At 50.1% G+C, this 17,868-nt stretch overlaps 1 protein-coding gene across 3 annotated transcripts; it reads left to right on the plus strand.

Annotated features, from left to right (window-relative positions):
• Nucleotides 1-458: 458 nt before the first annotated feature.
• On the plus strand, nucleotides 459-17,246 carry LOC144097122 (uncharacterized). Of its 3 annotated transcripts, XM_077629904.1 has the most exons (11): nucleotides 460-690; nucleotides 1,786-2,066; nucleotides 3,760-3,894; nucleotides 6,363-6,486; nucleotides 7,230-7,597; nucleotides 8,896-9,049; nucleotides 9,896-10,024; nucleotides 10,806-11,017; nucleotides 12,337-12,472; nucleotides 14,288-14,678; nucleotides 16,879-17,246. In XM_077629904.1, exons 1-11 carry the CDS (start codon nucleotides 666-668, stop codon nucleotides 17,063-17,065), a joined length of 2,142 nt encoding a protein of 713 aa, XP_077486030.1. In that variant the 5' UTR covers nucleotides 460-665; the 3' UTR covers nucleotides 17,066-17,246. The 3 variants fall into 3 exon arrangements, with proteins under 3 accessions (XP_077486032.1, XP_077486030.1, XP_077486031.1); XM_077629906.1 differs by lacking the exon at nucleotides 10,806-11,017 and having other exon boundaries at nucleotides 459-690; nucleotides 16,879-17,006; XM_077629905.1 differs by lacking the exon at nucleotides 9,896-10,024.
• The last annotated feature ends 622 nt before the right edge of the window (nucleotides 17,247-17,868 follow it).

Consider the following 17,868-nt stretch of genomic DNA (forward strand, 5'->3'; position numbering starts at 1 on the left):
GTCGTCGTCGTTGGCGCTGTGTGCGACAAATGGGTGGCCACGTGGGCCACCCTGACGTGACTTTGCGACGTCATAAAAACCTGCCCACAGCATTGTGAGCAAACTGCCCACCGTAGCAGGTGGCAGTTCAATTAATGATTGGTTGCGAAAGGTTGCTCGCGAAGAGCAACCGGTGGCTGTGTTTCAAACAGCCACCTGCCGGGTCAGTGGCGCATCGCTTGCAGGCAGGGCGGTAGCAAAACACAAAGAAACAATGGTTGCGTTGCTTTGTACAAATAGCACTTAATACAAATATGTTTCTTAATTCACGCATGAGAAATGTAGACGTGAATTATTTTTAATGAGTCCTCGGCGCCTCTAAAAGGATCACAAAATGCAAGTGACAAGAACTTTTTCTGGAATGAGAATTAATGCGAATGAGAAGAAAAATCAAAAAATGGAAGGAAAGGCGAAGAAGATCCGCGCGGTCGCATTTCTCACCCGGCACGCGCGTCACGTTCGTCGGCGACATTCGATTCTGCGCCGCCATTGACCGTAGCTCTATCGCGACCTCCTCGTGGGACTGTTCGGTAGCCCGTGGACGCCACCGGATTCCAGCAGCCCGCAGGCGGGACTGTTTTCTGGGCTGCCGCCGCGACAGGCGCGGCCACCACGCTTCTTTCCCCATGACGACGCCTGATTTGCGCCCACGTAAGAGCCGTTGCATGCTGCTGCCCCAGCTGGACAGAAAGTGTAGACAGTGATAGACGAGGGACAGATTAGTGAGCATCACTTGGAGAGGCGATTGAGGAGATGGTATCGTATAGTATGTGGGGCTTGCTGCACCAAGGTGGTATACCTAGATTATGAGAGGCGCCGTATAGAGGAGAACTATGATTAATTTCGGCCACCTGGGGTTCTTAACCTGCACGGACGTCGCACAGCAAACGTTCGTCTTTACATTTCGCTTCCATCAAAATTCACTCTCCGTGGCAGGGATTCGATCCCGCGACCTTGGGTTCAGCACCCTAGCGCCACAGCCACTGAGCCACAGCGGCGGATATCTAATTTTGCCAGAAAACCAAGGGGTGAACAGGGGATTGAGGTAAATACCCCAGGAAGAATGAACAAAAGCAGCCGGACGTGCACATCTCCCACCATTGAGGTCGAGGTGCATGAACAAGCTAGACCGGCTTATAATCTGAACGGTACCGCGGGATAGTTATCTTAACTGTGCATGGTGAAAGTATACGAGAAAACATTACCACACCGAGGACACCGGAGACGCTGTTCTGTGTCCTCCTCCTACTTGTGATCGTGTTTTCTCGCTGGTTCCGCGATCTATTCGTTTCTCAGCGGGCATTACGTCTCAATGAATACATTTAGCCACGCCTTTAACCTGTTTTGTTATTTTGTAACCATCAATGACTTAAACCTGAGTGAAACAGGCCCCTCCGCTTTTTATCGAGCCAGCAAATATCGAGCCTATTGACTGCTGTGTCGTGCCTGCATACGGTTATTCTTAAAAAGTGCGCTTTTTATGGAGTCAGGCGACGAGATATCCGACCCACTGTTTATCCCCATTCCTAGCAACCACTCAAAGAATCCCATATGCATGTCGTCTTTCATCAAGGCCCACCCAGATAGTTTCCTATGACCAGCAAGTGGATTCTGGAGTTATGCGTTACGACGTATAGTCCGACCGACGCCGTCTACCACGCAGGAAGTCACATTTACAACTGTCGCTGCTGAACCAGGCAAAATACAGCTATGCTTACAGCGCGCCTGTTGGCACACGTCTTGCAGACGTCCACAACTGTCTACTCCTGGAAGACCGTGACGATGAGTCTGTGGTGGACAGCCCATCGTGCGACGGATGCGAGTGTATGGACGCTGCGTCTTGCGTCGTAACCCACGGAAAAGGGAGTCAGCAGCCACTTCAGACTGCTGCTACTTCTACTGCTGCTGCTGCTGCTGCTGCTACTACTACTACTGCTGCCTCGGTAAAAAACGATGGTCAGCAGCCACCGTCCAACCTCGTACCAACAGCCGACCTAGGCAGTCCATCGACGTCAGCTTTCAGCATGGTACGCACTAAATAGACCACTGCGTCTACTGGATCCTAATGCACAGACTTTATGCAGAAAGATTATTTATTTATTTATTTATTTATTTATTTGGAGATTTTAGCAGGGTAGGAGAACAAAGTATAAAACTCAATACAATGTCAAAGCACGAATGAACATCTGCAGGTTGATGTAAAATAAGTAGCAAGAGAAAACACCAGTATTAAAGAACATTATCGAAGGAGGGAAGCAAATGATGTCAGAGATGGCTGCGTAACTTCAAGGTCACTAATTGTATTTTTAAGCATTCTTCCTCATTCGAACTTACACGATGTCCGATTGATACCTGGATGAAATCGTCATGGGTCCCCGTTGACCCAGACGGCCTATCGACGGTTGCGGCCGGCAAGGTAAGCGTAGAATCGACGACTGTAGACAGAGGTGTATGAGGCAGGCTTCTCTAAAACCTGCTTGTTAGGCCTTCGTCCTAATTCATGTCAGTGGCTGATATGAATCATTGTTGAGAACTGAATGAAATCGCTTGCAGCATAGTTGGTCGCTTCCTTTATCGATTGCATTACCAGTTGATCGGTCAAAATTTGGCTCAAGCTAACTTACTCCGGCAAATAGCGACCGGTGCTAGTGCGTACACGTACAAACAGCGCCCCACGCATCTATACGCTTGATTCATAACAACCGTGCAGCAAACAAGAACACGACTGGAGGACACTGGATTTCTAGATTAGTTATACTCGCTAGAGCGTAGAACAAAACGATGGAGCGGGCAGACTGTTCGTGAAGAGAGCGCACGTCTTTTAATGCGAAAGCTTTAACGGCTCATACTCGCGGCCATGGATCTGTCCGGCATCAGTTACATCCAGCTACTCGATAAGAAAAAGTTTGTGCACGATGGAATTCGAAATAGCGTCCTGCCGTTTCACAGTCGAGCGTGCTAACGACTACGCTATTTCCTGCCAACGCATATGTACTTCTTGTCTAGGACGCTGGAGAGCGTTTGCGGAAAGGCGTCTAATAAGACGGATGCCTCCCAAACGCCCTCCAGTGTCTCCACTTTCTTTATTCACGATGGGATTCGAACCACGATCCTTCCGTTCCGCAGCCGAGCATGCTAACCACTACGCTACTTCCTGCCAACACATTAGTTCTCCTTGGCTAGGACGCTGTAGAGTATTTGCGGAAAGGCGTCGAATCATACGGATTCCTCCCAAACGCCCTCCAGTGTCTCCAGCATTTAAGATTCACAAACAATTGTGTACTTAACATCTTAACCACACATAATTGACAGAAGCAGCAACACCGCGCTAAAGGCTTTCGCTTCACCGCACTCAAGTCAAAGTGCCCCCTGAATTTTTTCCCTTGTGTGCACACCTCCTGGTAGCACCCAGTGGTACTGCGTCCCCAACAGCTATTTCTTTCACATGAGAAATCATGTTGCCAATCCATCTTACCCAACTCCTGCTGTCTGTTGCCGGATCTCCAGTGGTTTTTGTTTGTTTGCTTCAACTGGCAAGTTCACAGTGCAGGAACAGAATTAAGAGACAAGGCACGCCATCACAAGCGCCAAACTATCGTTCATAGTGAGCTATCTCGGCGTCATGTTTGCGTGTTCTGATCCTGGGCGATTCTTGCCAGTCTGTGCTTACTTTTCCCAGTCGCTGTCCTTCACAACCCCCTCGTGTGCTCCTCCGCGCAGGGCGAGCTCGGAGAGCCGAACCCTACGAGCCGGGAGCACAGCTACGATCTACGTTCGCGCATCCCTCGCCCGCCCAACGCCTTCATGCTGTTCGCCCAAGAGAAGAGGCGTCTGGTCGCCGCCCAGAACCCAAACGTGGGTATATAGCTATATACTGTGTGCATAACAACCGTATCCCCACCGCGGTTTAAATCCCGGCCGCCGTCCGTGTGCTGACCTATGTCATCATCATCATCAACATTATCATCATCATGATCATCAGCCCAACTACGTCCACGGCAAAACCAAGGCCTCTCCCATATCTCTCCAATTAACCCTGCGCTGTGCTAGCTGCGGCCACCTTATTCCCCGCAAGCTTCTTAATCTCATCCGCCCATATAACTTTCTGCCGCCTCCTACTACGCTTCCCTTCTCTTGGAATCCACTCCGTTACTCGTAAGGGCCATCGGTTATCTTGCCTTCGCATTGCATGCCCTGCCCAAGCCCATTTATTCTTGTTGATTTCGACTAGTGTGTCATTAACTCGTGTTCGATCACTGACCCACTCTGCCCTCTTCCGGTCTCTGAACGTTACGCCTATCATTTTTCTTTCCATAGCTCGCTAGCTGCCCTTAACTTGACGTGCTGTATCAGAGCGCGTCAAAGAACCCCAGGGTTCACAATTATTCCGGAGCCCTGAGCTACAGTGTCTCTCACAGCCCAAGTGCCACTTCGGAACGTTGAACTCCACAATTTACCATTTGCTTTAGGACAACCGTATATTATGCAAGCGTGCGTACACGAGGAACGAGCTATTTGAGTGGAGTAAAAAACACAAATAACAAAATTTTGAATATTGAAAAATTCATTAAGAGCTGACAAGAAAGCGCTGTTTATGTGTCATTCTTTCCTCGTCGTCGTGCATTTTTGGAACTTCGCCGACCAACTCAGCACGCCGCCCACACTCGAAACGAAAAGGATTGACAAGGTCTCAGCAGTACACTGACGATATTGATGCCACACCACTTCTGTTCATGGACAAACTGGCTATTGCCGCGCCTCCTGTTCTTCTTTAGCGATTGATTTTCTTATGACTTGGTAAAAGATTGCATTTCTTCCGTTTCTGAACTTAGAGTCTATGTGTTTATGGGAAGCTCCACCTTGTGAACAAGATGAGCACGTGAGCGTGCAGCCGCAAAACAAGACAGGCAGGAATCTCGCGTTTACCGCCCTACTATTAGAAGCTCTAAAGAGCGCACCCTATATTGTTTTTGAAGGGGCGCAAATTCGAGCTGCTTTTGGATGAAATGAAGGTGTTCCGCATGAATTTATGCCTCCTTCACTGCAGTTCCAATCAGCTGAACTACCAGATACAAGTTAATCCCACATCCCTGTGCAGCGTCGTTTATAGCTGGCTGTCTTCGTAACTGCTGTTCAGTTAATAGTAACGAAGGAGTAATGACCTTTGAACACGAGGCTATGAGGCGGGCCTAACACTCATATGAGTGGATGCAGTGAGGGGCTTTAGTGGGGTTGTGGTAGTTCCATCATCATACAGGTGAGTGGTCATTTAAAAACTATTAAGTGGCGAAAATTTGTTCATAGAAAGTTCAAATAATCTCAGTATAGTTTAATTTGAGACATAACTCAGATAAAATAGGATAAATATTGTCCCCGTGCGTGAATGCTTATTTTTGGATGGAATTAGTAAGCTGCATTACAGATTCGTAGCAAAGAACACTCGTGGACCAGGAGTGATAAGTTGTTTAAAGGTAAACAACTGGTCACTCGCCATGTTGGAGAGTGTCGGAGTAGCCGTAAAAGAATATACGCGTCAGAGTGTGTTCATTTCAGGTCAAAGCAAACAAAATATGACGACAGGGTCGATGAGTCGCTACATAAAAGGCAATCGTTACGTCTTGGTATTTTGTGCAGGAAAGGACTGCGCTCTGCGCCTAGCGAATAAGGGTGTTGGCTTGCTTGGCGATAAGAGTGAAATTGAATCAAAAGAGAGGGATCGTTGCTTAGTTCCAGCCCTGATATAACGTTTTCTGAAGGCTGCTGGTTGACAATCGCGGCACATATGAGCCTGTATACAGGGTATGTCACCTAAAACTTCACTAAACTTTCAGAAATAGGCTTTTTAAGTTAGAAGTTGAGTTGTTTTGGCATAGCATTGTCAGCGGTGTAGTACGTCAGAACAAATTTTGGCTGTTTCGACGAGTTACGTGCACGGAAGCGGTTGCTTTGCATTGACCGTTTTCAAAAGGGCGTACATTTTGGCGTGATGTATGCACAATTTTTCGGGCCACAGCATGAGGGTAACCGCGTTTTCGAAATTCTGAAAACTGATATGAATATTTTTTACGGCGGGCTACACGTCTCTCAATAATTATTAAGGTGCCTAACAGTAACAGTTAAAAAGTTTACTATTGAATATTAGATAACCATTTAGCACGCATTAGCTCTACTGTGATGTACTGCACCGCCGACAATGCTATGCCGCAAAAAAACGCCCTTCTAACTAAAAAAGCCTAGTTTTAAAATTTGCGTAAAGTCTTCTTTGAAACACCCTGTATACTTCTCGCCGTGCTGGTATACGCCGTGATGGCACCGTGGTGCAGGAAAACAACCAGATCGTGAGCACCCGTCTGGGCAAGATGTGGCTGGCGCTCAGCGTCGCCGACAAGGACCTCTACCGGCGCAAGGCGGCACTGGAGGCCACCAAGCATCGCAAGAAGTACCCGGGTCAGTGAAGACTGGCTGCGGCTGTCCGCAGTGCCTGGAGCAATGACATAAAATTGCGAAATTGAGCGGCCTGTGCGGTTAATTTTGTGTGTACGCACGGCCGTTTACTTCAAAGGGTGGCCGCAGAGCTGCAGTTTGTCTGATGGAGTGTCTCTCTGGATCCCTTGGCATTCTTCGTAATGTATGCAGGCGTCAGAATGATACATGTGCATAACTGGAAATAGATCGCATGCAGCCTCTCCACGGCGTTGCCAGTGTGAAAGAAGGCAAGTGCACGTATACGACACCTACAAGGCACGAGGGGCGCAAAACGCTCACCGCATGACTCGTCGCGGATCGTGCACACCACGCCAGACATGCACCTGTGTAGAATTCAGCGCGCTATGTAGAGGAACAGAGCGCGCAGGGACGGGTTCTAACGCGAAAACTGCGCAGCCAGCGAAAACGCGTCGTGAGGTGCCTTGAATAGCGAACTCGTATTCTACAGCGCATTTCTTAGTTCCTACACAAGCTACACCCATTTCCGCAAATTACTCCATCTTTTTAATTCATTACAAATGTGTGCTCTGTAAATGAGAAGGACGTGAACGTCCTGTCGACTCGTGTTGAGTGGCAGGAACACTGTTTAACAAACATTTCATAGCATCGCATCGCAGTTAGTCTTACTCAATCTTATGTTCTCCTCTCTGTCGCCTGAAGGACTTCAATTGCTACAAGCATAGACTTCACTCTGTTGCGCGCAGACTACGTGTACAACCCTCTCGACGCTCGCCACCGCAAGGAGCAGGAGCGCCGGGCCAAGCAGATCGCCGCCAAACTGATGAAGGGCATCGAGGAGCCACCGGCTGTCACCGCCAAGGAGAGCGGCGGCGCATCGTCGCATGAGCAGGATAAAGACAGTAAAGAGGCGGGCAGCGCCACGCGCCGTCTGACGATGCAGCGCCGCCGGCGTCGCGCGGCGGCCGGAGGAATTACCAGGACCCGGTGCGCCACCCACACCGCGCCCCAGCAGACGAGGAAGACGCCGAAGCAGACGACGACGGCGGCGCGAAGGCGCACGGCTTTCGTCCAGGCCATGGCGACGACTTCGCGGCCCTCCGCGGCATTTGACGTGAGCAGCAGGAGTTACCGCACATGCCGGAACGAAATGGGCACGGGGTTGAAGTTAGACCAGGTTTAATCCACACGTATTTGGTCGTACTGTGGAATCTGGACTATTCGAACTTACTTAATCCGAACCTTTCGTTTATTTATTTTTTTTAGAAAAGGAAATGGTGCAGTATCTCTATCGCATCTTGTTGGACACCTGAACCACTCCGGGGAAGGGATAAAAGAGGGACTGAGAGAAGAAAGGAAGCAAGAGGCGCCGTAGAGGAGGACTCCGAAGTAATTTCAACCACCTGGTGATCTTTAACGTGCACTGTCGTCGTACAGCCCACGGGCGCCTTTGCGTTTAACCTCCATCGAAACGCGGACGCCGCAGCCGGGTGCGAATCTTGGTACTCCGCATCAGTAGCCGAGCACCCTAACCGCTGAGTCACCGCAGCGCATATATATTAGAAGGTCCATCAAAGTAAGGTGCATCTGCAGAAAGGAAACGCTAAAGTAACTTAACTGTTACGCGCTCTGATGCGTACTTAACCGTTCATTCGGACAGGCCGCGCAGCTGACCTGCCCCCGCCGGCATAGGACGACAGTGCAGCAGCAACAGGCCACTCGCCAATTAAAATGGCAGCTGATCATGTGGCAGCGTGCCGCCAGATGTGCTCTTGCTTCCCAGAGTGCGCTGCGGACGTTGCCCTTTCCCCGCCGTGTCACTTTGCGATGTTCAGCCCAATAAATGAAACCAACCAGATTCTTCGTTCTCTTGAGTCCGCCTGGGACTTCAGTGAACTGTCAAAAGGTGTGCCGACAACCGAACCTCCACGGATCACCTTAAGGTGATGACTGCTTGCTACATTAACATGAAGGGCGGCGGTTAAGGGGAGTTGACACAGTCCTCTAAGACACGTCCTCACTACTCTCTTGACCGATAGCAAAAAAAAGTGGTGCAAGTTCGCAAGAGCGTTAAAATGCTATCGACCTGTTCATCCTTTTCTGCGTTGGCAGCATAGTTATGTTTCGGCGAAAGAGTCCTCATCTGTGTATGTGTTTCCGAAACCTCCATCCCCCAGGGTCCATGATGGATCGGAGCAGATAGGGCCCCTAAGGTGCCTCCTCCGTAGCACACTCTTTTGAGTGCCCGGAGATGCACCTCCCTGCAAAAATGCGTCTCCCACCTACGGGTCTCACCCGCCACCCACCCGCTTTCACCCTCCTCATGACCATGATTTTAGCATCATAAGATGGAGAGCGTATCAGTTCAGCGATCGATCACCTGATCGATTGCTTTTGAACCTTTGTTTGCAGGAGCAGCGGCGCCTTGCTGCCCAGTCAGCGCAACGGCGTGATGCTACCAACGGAAGCGCTGCCCCTCATGCGTCGCAGTTCCCAGCTCCAGCAACGCATCAGTTCGATGCGCGGATGTCGTTGGTGTCCTGCGGTAGAGACTGCGCGGCCGTGCGTAAGTCCGTTTATCCAAACTGCAGCGCCAAGCTGCGCGAACACAAAGCGCCGACCAAGCAGCTATAAACTCGTGGCTGTTATTTCATTCATTGAGGAAATGTCACGTCGAACAGACCACTTTCCTATTAGTTTTAGCATGGCATTGTCGCATTCCTCCGTAGTTACCTGTGCTGTCTGGCGCTAGACACGCACGGGTAATCTTGTGTAAGTGCAATTAGCGGAACGTTTCGCGTATACTGCTATACCGTTATCGAGCTTGGAAGGAAATGCGCATGCCCGTGGTGTCGCAGGTGCGCTGCTGCCGCTGATGGCCGCAGTAATGATACAGCACACGGCCACAGGTGGCATGCACCTAGCCCCGTTATCGCAGCCTGCCCATGTGCTCTGGCGGTTGGTGGCCGTGGCAAGCGGTGACGGTGGACGGCATACAATGCTATCTACCGTACAATAGGTGCAAGCTAAAACCTTTCACTCACACCTTGCCTACGAATTCGGCAACGCTACGCTAAGACGTCCTCCTGTAAATAAACTTCCAGCCACAGGGTAGAGAGTATGAAGACGGGACTACGCGCCTTACGGGACAAAAAGGAATGATAATGACCGAGTGCTAGTCATGACTCGCACTTTCCTTAGCGTCACTGCGTGTGGTGTGCCATACGGTAATAAATTATTTGTAAGCATCCACCACCATCAAGCGTTTCTCAGGGTGTAACCCCAAGTGCAGCTATGATGGGTGCGCTTTCGGAAGGACAGCAGGTACGGTCTCGGGAATCTAAGGAAGGTTCGAGAGAACACTTCGGAGGTCTCGTAAAAGCGCCACACCTTTCATCCCTTGTCTCCGCAGCCTGCGCACAAACGCACTGTCCTTCCACGTCGTGTGTGGCTGGAGACGGCACCCAGCCGCAGGGGTGGTTGGATTTTTCTACACAAGCTTCTGCTGCCTCCCAAATGGCGTCGGGACTGGCCACCTCACGTGAGCGCTGTTTCTCCTGTCCTATACGATACAGCACGTTGCCCCGTCTAATATGACACCAATGCCTGGATAATATGTCGGAGTTTTCGGGGCCCCACAGAATTTCTTACGCGAAATATGTGAGCGCCTTAGATGCACAACGGGGCTCCGGATTCAGTGCCCCGATCAGCAAGAAGCATTCGTTCCTCAGAAAGCGGGACTCTAGGCTCTTCCTGGAAACATCAGGGAGCGCTGTGAGAGTTCACGTTCTCTAAATGCGGTAGAAAAGGAGCACACCACTTGACGTACCCTAGCATCGCAGACGCTGCAGTGAGGTAGTCCATAGCCCATAAAGCATGCGAAAAGCTTTTATCCTAGACTACAGGCATCACAACACTTTGCTACCGCGTCAAACACCCCGACCACAATGAGAATGGATTTCGGCGCTCAAGGAACAGCGGCACAATTGAATCGAATAGTGCGGAAATGCATGAAATAATAGACACTCAAAACCCCAAGGTACGCTCTAAGCCCGAATACGCCTATATGGGAGTAAAAATGAAGCAAACTCCTCTTTAGCTCCCTTTTATAGAAGGGAGTGTGCTAGTAAACAGCTTACTCCCTTCTTACTCCTTTCTGCTTTGAGTGTATGAGCGTGCTGGCAACTTAAGCCCGAATTGAGCCTGCGGAACCTTCTAGTCAAGGTTTTATCACTGCCGATGGAACAGCTCCCGTATGTTGCCTGCGCCCTCATCTCTGTCCATCAAGGCACATCCTGTGTCTAACTGCACCCTCGCTGCAGCCGTGCTCTGGTTGCCGCTCCTGACGGCTGCCGCTGCCCCCGCCGTGGCACCGTCGCTATCCCTGCTGCTGCCTGCGGAAGTGGCAGTCCATCAGACCCCAGCAGCGGTGGCGAGGCCTCCTCTGCACATCGACGCGCAGCCTCAGCACCACGCTCCAGCCCGACACGACGCGGTTGCCGGCCAGATGCACTTAGTCGTGCCCCTAGCACAGGCACGCATGCGCACTCCTCCTCCTCTTTTGCGGTCATAGTTTACATTTTCTAGAAAAGTTTGTACGGCCGTACAAAATTGTTCCAGAGCCGGCTCTGGAAAAATTTGAGGGGAGTTTTAATAATCTGGCCGGAGACGCCGGAGGAGGGCACTAATTCCAGGAAAATCGATCGTTTTAACTACTCCCAAGCATAGCATGCAGATATAGTAATGGCAGGCGTGGAGCGCGGCAATACATTTCATCCGTTAGAAAATTATGACACTGAAAAGAACTTACAGATAGGACGAGAAGACGCTTGACAGCGAACAGTATGTTCTTTATGAACTTATGTCCAATGCGGTGAGATTTTTTTCAGACTTCCATATTTTTAAAGAACATATTTCAAGATTAAACACGGAAAAAGAAATCCATCCTTCAAGATAGTTATTTAAGCAGGGCCACCATATGTCCACATCGTGACACGTAGTCTTCAGAGACTCAATTGTGACATTCGCACAAATCTATTCGCTATTTATTCCTGTCATTGGAAGTCGATAAACAAAATAGCACATTTTATGGTCTAAAAAATCATGCTTGCCAAAACAAGCAACCGAGAACATCTAATGAACCGAGTCTTGCCCGAGCTGCTTCGAAACACATAGGAGACCATATTGAAACAATTCCCTGCGTGCGTTTCGGAAGCCTGACACGAGGTAGTTTAAGGCGACTTGTGGACGAATGATTATAAGTATAAGTGGAGTGCTTTGCGGCACATTTCATCCCATAATTAACCGAAACCGACACTAAACAAGCACGTGCACACATGGAGGCACTGTAATTGACAGCTATATGGGGACGGAAGCGCCGTAAGAAGTGCCATGTTACACGGCTCAGCGACGTTAAGCAGCTGGACAGCTTCGTGCACTCTACATCTAAACTTTTACACTCTTTAAGGAGTAACGCTCTTGGGCTAACACCCTCTGAGGGTGTTCACCAACACCGTGATCACCCTTCAGGTGTTAGGATGTTCATGAACACTTTAAGAGTGTTCATGGCCAACTTTTACGCGCGGTTGTGGGTCGTCTGCTGCGTGTAGAAGAGTATTATTTGGCTCTGGTTTTCATGGAAACGCAGTGCAGTGATTAAGTGAGTTAATGTGCTCTCCTCGGAAGGCGTTTCAGAGCCCCTTTAGGTGCGTATAGAATGAATAACTCTATACGTACTGTACCGTACCGTAGCTCTATTCAAATTATCCAGCTTTTGTGGGTGAGTGTCAATGGAAAACAGTAAGAGAAGATATCTCGCGTATCTTTGACTCGTGTCTCGCATAATGTCGTCAGGGTCACCAGGCCCCAACCGAAGCGTTCCACCCGACACAGCACGATCCGCTCAGCACCGGCGCAGCCACAAACCCAGCGAACGGAGGTGCATTCGCCCCAATGCCAGGCATGGCCGGTCATCCGCACTTGGCAGCGAGTAAGTCTCTTCTCCAATTGGCTCGACAATTTTGACAACAAGCACTAAAAGTTATCTGCAGGTGAGGCGGTGGTTACGAAGAAAGGAACGACGCGGTAAGCGTCTCACACTGTGCGTAGACCTAAACTGCGCGGTGAATGAAAGGATGAAGGGAGCTATGAGGACGGAAAGGGGAGAATTTTCAGATGCTGAAACGCTGGATGCAACTGCCACAGAAGTTCTTTCCCATCTTCCTCTTCTTATGTCTTCTTGATCGTCCACCTCTTCAAAGCTCTACCTTGAACAACATGGGTAGCTATATCATCCTTCCTGCCTCTGCGGCCGTGTATGCGATGGACGTTTCATAAATGTACCACCACCACCATCATCATCATCATCATCAGCCTGACTACACCCACTGCAGGGCAAACGCCTCTCCCATGTCTCTGCAATTAACCCTGTCCTCTGCCAGCTGTGCCCACCCTAAGCCTGCAAACTTCCTAATCTCATCCGCGCACCTAGCCTTCTGCCGCCCCCTCCTACGCTAGCCTTCTCTTCCACTCCGTTACCTTTAATGACCAGCGGTTATCTTGCCTTCGCAGTACATGCCCTGGCCAAGCCCATTTCTTCCTCTTGATTTCGGCTAGGATGTCATTAACACCCGTTTATTACTTCGGGTTCAGATTCCAATGGCGGCCTGTCCGCAGCCAGAAATTCTTAGCACCCTCCGCTGCGTCACAGGTGTGACCGCCGCCTTGGTCAATTGGTCCGCAGCCGCTAGGGACGGAGCGCCGAGGGTTAATCTGTTTTTTCATAGAAGGTTGTGGCCAAGTACTGCGCCAGGGTGGCCAAATCCTATTCTTTTGAGGGAGTGGGTTGACGGTTCTGGTCATAGAGATCAGGCCGCAGCCCAGGCCTGCTTATGCAATTCCATCGACACGCGTTTTTTTTTTTCAAACACGGTGGAGAATTGCGCGGCACCGGGATTTGAGCCGCGGCCCTCTTGCACGCGAGGCGGATGTTCTACCACTACGCCATCGCTGCTCTCTCTACGCCACCGAGTGCTCATTGTTGTTCTATCGTTATCCGCGTAAACTCGGCGGTGCCGCCTCAATATTGGTGCCCCAAAAATTTTGAATTCAAGGATTGAAATGCGTTTATGCGTGTAAAAAATTCAGGTAAAAACCAATCGCCGTCTATGCCACGCGTTGGTAGAACGTAACACAATATTACACCGGCGTGTACTTTGATTCAACGGTTTATTTGCACAGGCTCTCGACTTGCGCTATTATACTGGCGTCTGTTGCCCCTCACCGTGCTCCGAACAGGACGAAGCATTTTGTCTCCAACCCACACACGCTCGGAATTTGAGTGCTCATGTTACTATCTTAGAGGTGTCCGAGGATGCCAGCTATCGTTTAAATCAGCGTGCGTTCAATGGGTACAATCTCGTCGTGAAAACAAAATCTCTCGAGTATTTCCTCTAGCGGTCAGACAAGCGTCAATCTGTTGGTAATGGCGATACAACGTCTGCGACGAGACCACTATAGTGAAGCTTCAATTTCTTTTTTTTTATGATTGTCGTTCAGGCCATTCGGCTGGATGTAACAATGCCGCATCCTAAAGTTACTAGATAATTTGGGAAACTAGCTTTAGCGCTTTCCAAAAGTGTCCATGCCACTTAGCTATTGGGACCTGATGCACTGCGTGGTGATGCTTAGGTTCGATTTCCGATGCTCTTGTGAGAGGAAAAGTATCTGAAATGCGGTTAAGCTTTGACAGAATACTACAGCACAGCGGCAACAACCAAACAGTGAACTTCACCGGTCTTTGCAGTGGCACAGACAGCGGCAACAGCAGGTGGGACGTCCAACGCGATGATGTGGTCCACTTCGGCAGGCCAGCCGGCCCAGAGACAGGACGCTCGACTCCAGCAGGAGGCGTACCGGAGGCTCAACGCAGCAGACCCGACGTACCCTCACGATGCTGCCAGCACCGCCGCCGCCGCTGCTTCTACACACGCCTACTATGGAGCCAATGCGACACAGCCGACAGTCTACCAGCGCCCCCACACGGCTTTGACCGGCTTCGACGCTCACCCGTTCGGCCCGCTGCTCAGTGCTGCTACAGGTGGCCACGCTGGTGGCGCCGTCTTCCTGAGCCCAACTGCGCTCTTCTCACCTGTCCTGGCTGCGAACCAACCACGTTCTATGACCGCTGCTAACCAGTAAGTCGGGCTTATCATCATCATCATCATCATCATCATCAGCCTGACTTAACCCACTGCAGGGCTAAGGTCTCTCCCTTATCTCTCCAATTAACACTGTCCTGTGTCAGCTGCGGCACCCTATCCCCGCAAACTACTTCATCTTATCCGGCCACCTAACCTTCTGCCACCCAATGATACGCTTGCCTTATCCAGTCAGTTACCCTTAAGGACCAGCGGTTATTTTACCTTCGCACTACATGTCTTGTCCAAGCGCATTTATTGTTATATTCGTATTTAGTAGAGAGATGACTGACATCAACCAGGTTAATTTTTGTAAAACACGACGTTTCGGGACCGGCTTGGTCCCTTCTTCCCGGTGTGACTACGGGCGAGGCGCAGCTTGGCTTTTTAAGCCCTCGTGTTGAATACCTCCGGGTCAATGGCCGCAAACCATGGATGTAAGACGAAGGAAGTATCCCCAATTTTCCCAACCAGACAGACTTCTGTCAAATGTTTTCTTTTGAGTATATACGTATTGTTTGCTCTGTATCAGTATATGTTTGTCAGTGCACGAATAAAAACTAAAAGGGACTGAAGGCATTGTGCAGACAGCGGTAGCTTTTGAGTAAGACTGACTTTATACCCTCCCACCACCCGTCTCAAAAACCAACACCTTCATCTTCAGAAGGAATCACACACCCAAGTTCCTAAGAAAATCCACCGTATTTGGTGCTTGATACTTCATCGCGGACAATCGTAACCACTTAGGTCCTTCCCCTCTGTCACCCTAACAAACCACCGGTGATATATTTATCACAGTTCGTGTAACGACCCAACCCACTTCTCTCTTAGTTTCGGCTGGGGTGTCACTGACTAGAGTTGTCAAATCCACTGTACTATTTGTGCCTCTGAACGTTGTGAATTCTTTCATACACTTGATTTGAGGGGTATCGGTAAGCTTCTGTGAAGTCATTCACAGAGGGCGCAACCGGCAGGACCGTAATAAGCTTAATCTTAGCAGATGAGGCGGTCTAGGTTTTATTTCAAAAGCAAGCAGGCAAAGACGCGTTCGTCTCAGCGCAGACAGGGAAGTGCAAAGGCCGCGCGAGGGTACTATCAAGATGCCAGGAGCAATAGCGGTCACCTGGAGCGCAAAACAGAGAACGGGTTCTGTTGCTATGCACTGCGGTGGCCGCAAATACACTGAACTGTCAGGCTTCACACTAGCATTTGGAATTGAAAGATAATGATCGCCCGCCCTATGGTCTGAGGACAAAAAAGGTCACTGTGCACGCACAAACCAGGACGAAAAGGGTACACAACAGGTACAGTACCCCTTGCGCACCCTAACAAAAATTGCGCAATACTCTTTGTTGATAATGATTGACCGACTCGTGCAGCAACGCACTCTCTCTATTTCCAGCAAAAGTGTTCCCATTATTTGGACCGAAATGTCGTTTCCCCTTTGTATTACTCAGCAGAGTCTTTGATTGGGATCATAGCAAAGAGGGGCATTAGTGACCACAGCACGGAATCACTTGCGAAGGCTTAGTAAGCAAACGAACGAGAAGCGGCCTGGCGTTGAAGTCAGACGAGGCTTAGGAGGGCAGTTTGCCAGAGTGCGATGACCATGAAACGCATTTACCTATCTAAGCTAGGGCAGCGGCAGCATTCGCAAGCAAGGGGTAATGAGGTATTAGTGGGATAAGTCTTAGTCTGGCAGTGGACGCAACGCTGCTGGCAATGACTGCGATTAATAAACAACACAAGTAGCAGAACTCAAGACGCGCACGCTTGATTAGCATTACACTTCCAGCAGGTTCGACCCTACCTGGGTGAAAAAGGCACTCTTGATCACATAATTTGGGAATGCGCCAATTCCCCAGGCGCCGGCTTAAGCATAACCAGTAGAGAAGCCTAGGAAGTTTCTCTGCGGAGCGAGGACCCCTCAAGCCAGCAGCAAGCCACCCGCCTGGCGGCTGAAACCGTGAAGAAACAACGTAATTTCACTAGTTCTTAGTCTGTGAAGCCTCCCCTACCCGCGACCCACATCTGCGTGCCCGGGACCGGGGATTTTAAGGCTCCTCGGTGGATCAATAAGGTTTTCATTCATTCATTCATTCATTCATTCATTCATTCATTCATTCCTACTTCTCGAGACATTTGTGCTCCCTAAAAAAAGCAGTGGTATATACCCCCGCGTCATGTGTTCTTACAGGTGTTCTGCTGGGTTTCTGCGTCAACAGCCCGGGCTGTCCATGGCAGGCGAGCAGCAGCTGCATTCGCCACTGGGCGCAGACTGGCCCTACCAGCCGGGCGCATGGGGCGGTCCGTTCACTTCGGACGACGATTTCGGCATGCACCCATTCCTGGGTCGGTCGAACGGCCAGCGAAACCTCTTCTGAGAAAAGCCTCAGCAGCTCCGAACGCAGGAAAGATTCGACGCAGCCGCCACTCCACACTAGTCTGTTCCTCAGAGAGACTGCACACCCAGCAGTCTGACTGCGGCGGCACAAATTGGCACAAAGTTTTTTTTGTAGTTTTTGGTTCTTGCTGTGCTGAGTGCGATCCGAAAAAATAAAAGCACGGGCGTTTTTTTCTTTTTCCCCTGCGTTGCCTGTAGCCACGAAACATAACGCGGAATTTCTGGCACAGCCTGATAGTCGTGCCATTCAAGTTAATTTCACTACAAGGATTCGGCGGTAGCGTGCGACCGCTCGTTCTTAGTGGGTGCACACCGCCAGTGTTGGCAACGCGTCACGAACGCCATGACGCAGCACCATATTACCGAACATTACCGAACCAGAGTGAGAACCGCGAGCTTACAATTCCTCGTCTTACCACAGCACGGATCGGCGATTGATTGCCACCCGTCATTCTTTCCCGTCTCCCATGATAAAGGCTACATGCAATACTCAAAAGATGTTTAAAATAAGACAGCTCAGCCTGAGCGGCTGGATTGCTACTCTGCTTTATGGGAAGGGGAAGAGGGAAAAGAGTCGTACTGAGTGAAGGGGGCAGAAGAGAGGTGCTAATGTTATCAAACTCATTGGCAACGGCCCGGATCGCATACGGGTGTTAAGATCCGCAACACGAACGAAAGAAACAAACGCTCAGATTGCCCGCAGAGCATTTTCAAGTCTCCCGCCAAGCGCCCAGCTTAAGGTCCATTGACAATGGCACCTCAGTCATAGAACGTCTTATACTG

Source organism: Amblyomma americanum, chromosome 7 (assembly GCF_052857255.1).
Source record: "Amblyomma americanum isolate KBUSLIRL-KWMA chromosome 7, ASM5285725v1, whole genome shotgun sequence".
Taxonomy (NCBI): Eukaryota; Metazoa; Arthropoda; class Arachnida; order Ixodida; family Ixodidae; genus Amblyomma; species Amblyomma americanum.

What these genes read in the sequence shown, in the direction of transcription:
- LOC144097122 (XM_077629904.1), top strand. Translation starts at nt 666, where the DNA reads ATGACGACGCCTGATTTGCGCCCAC. An exon ending in CGACGTCAGCTTTCAGCATG is followed by an intron (nt 2,067 to 3,759) that starts GTACGCACTAAA and finishes TCCTCCGCGCAG; the next exon opens with GGCGAGCTCGGAGAGCCGAA. An exon ending in GCATCGCAAGAAGTACCCGG is followed by an intron (nt 6,487 to 7,229) that starts GTCAGTGAAGAC and finishes TGTTGCGCGCAG; the next exon opens with ACTACGTGTACAACCCTCTC.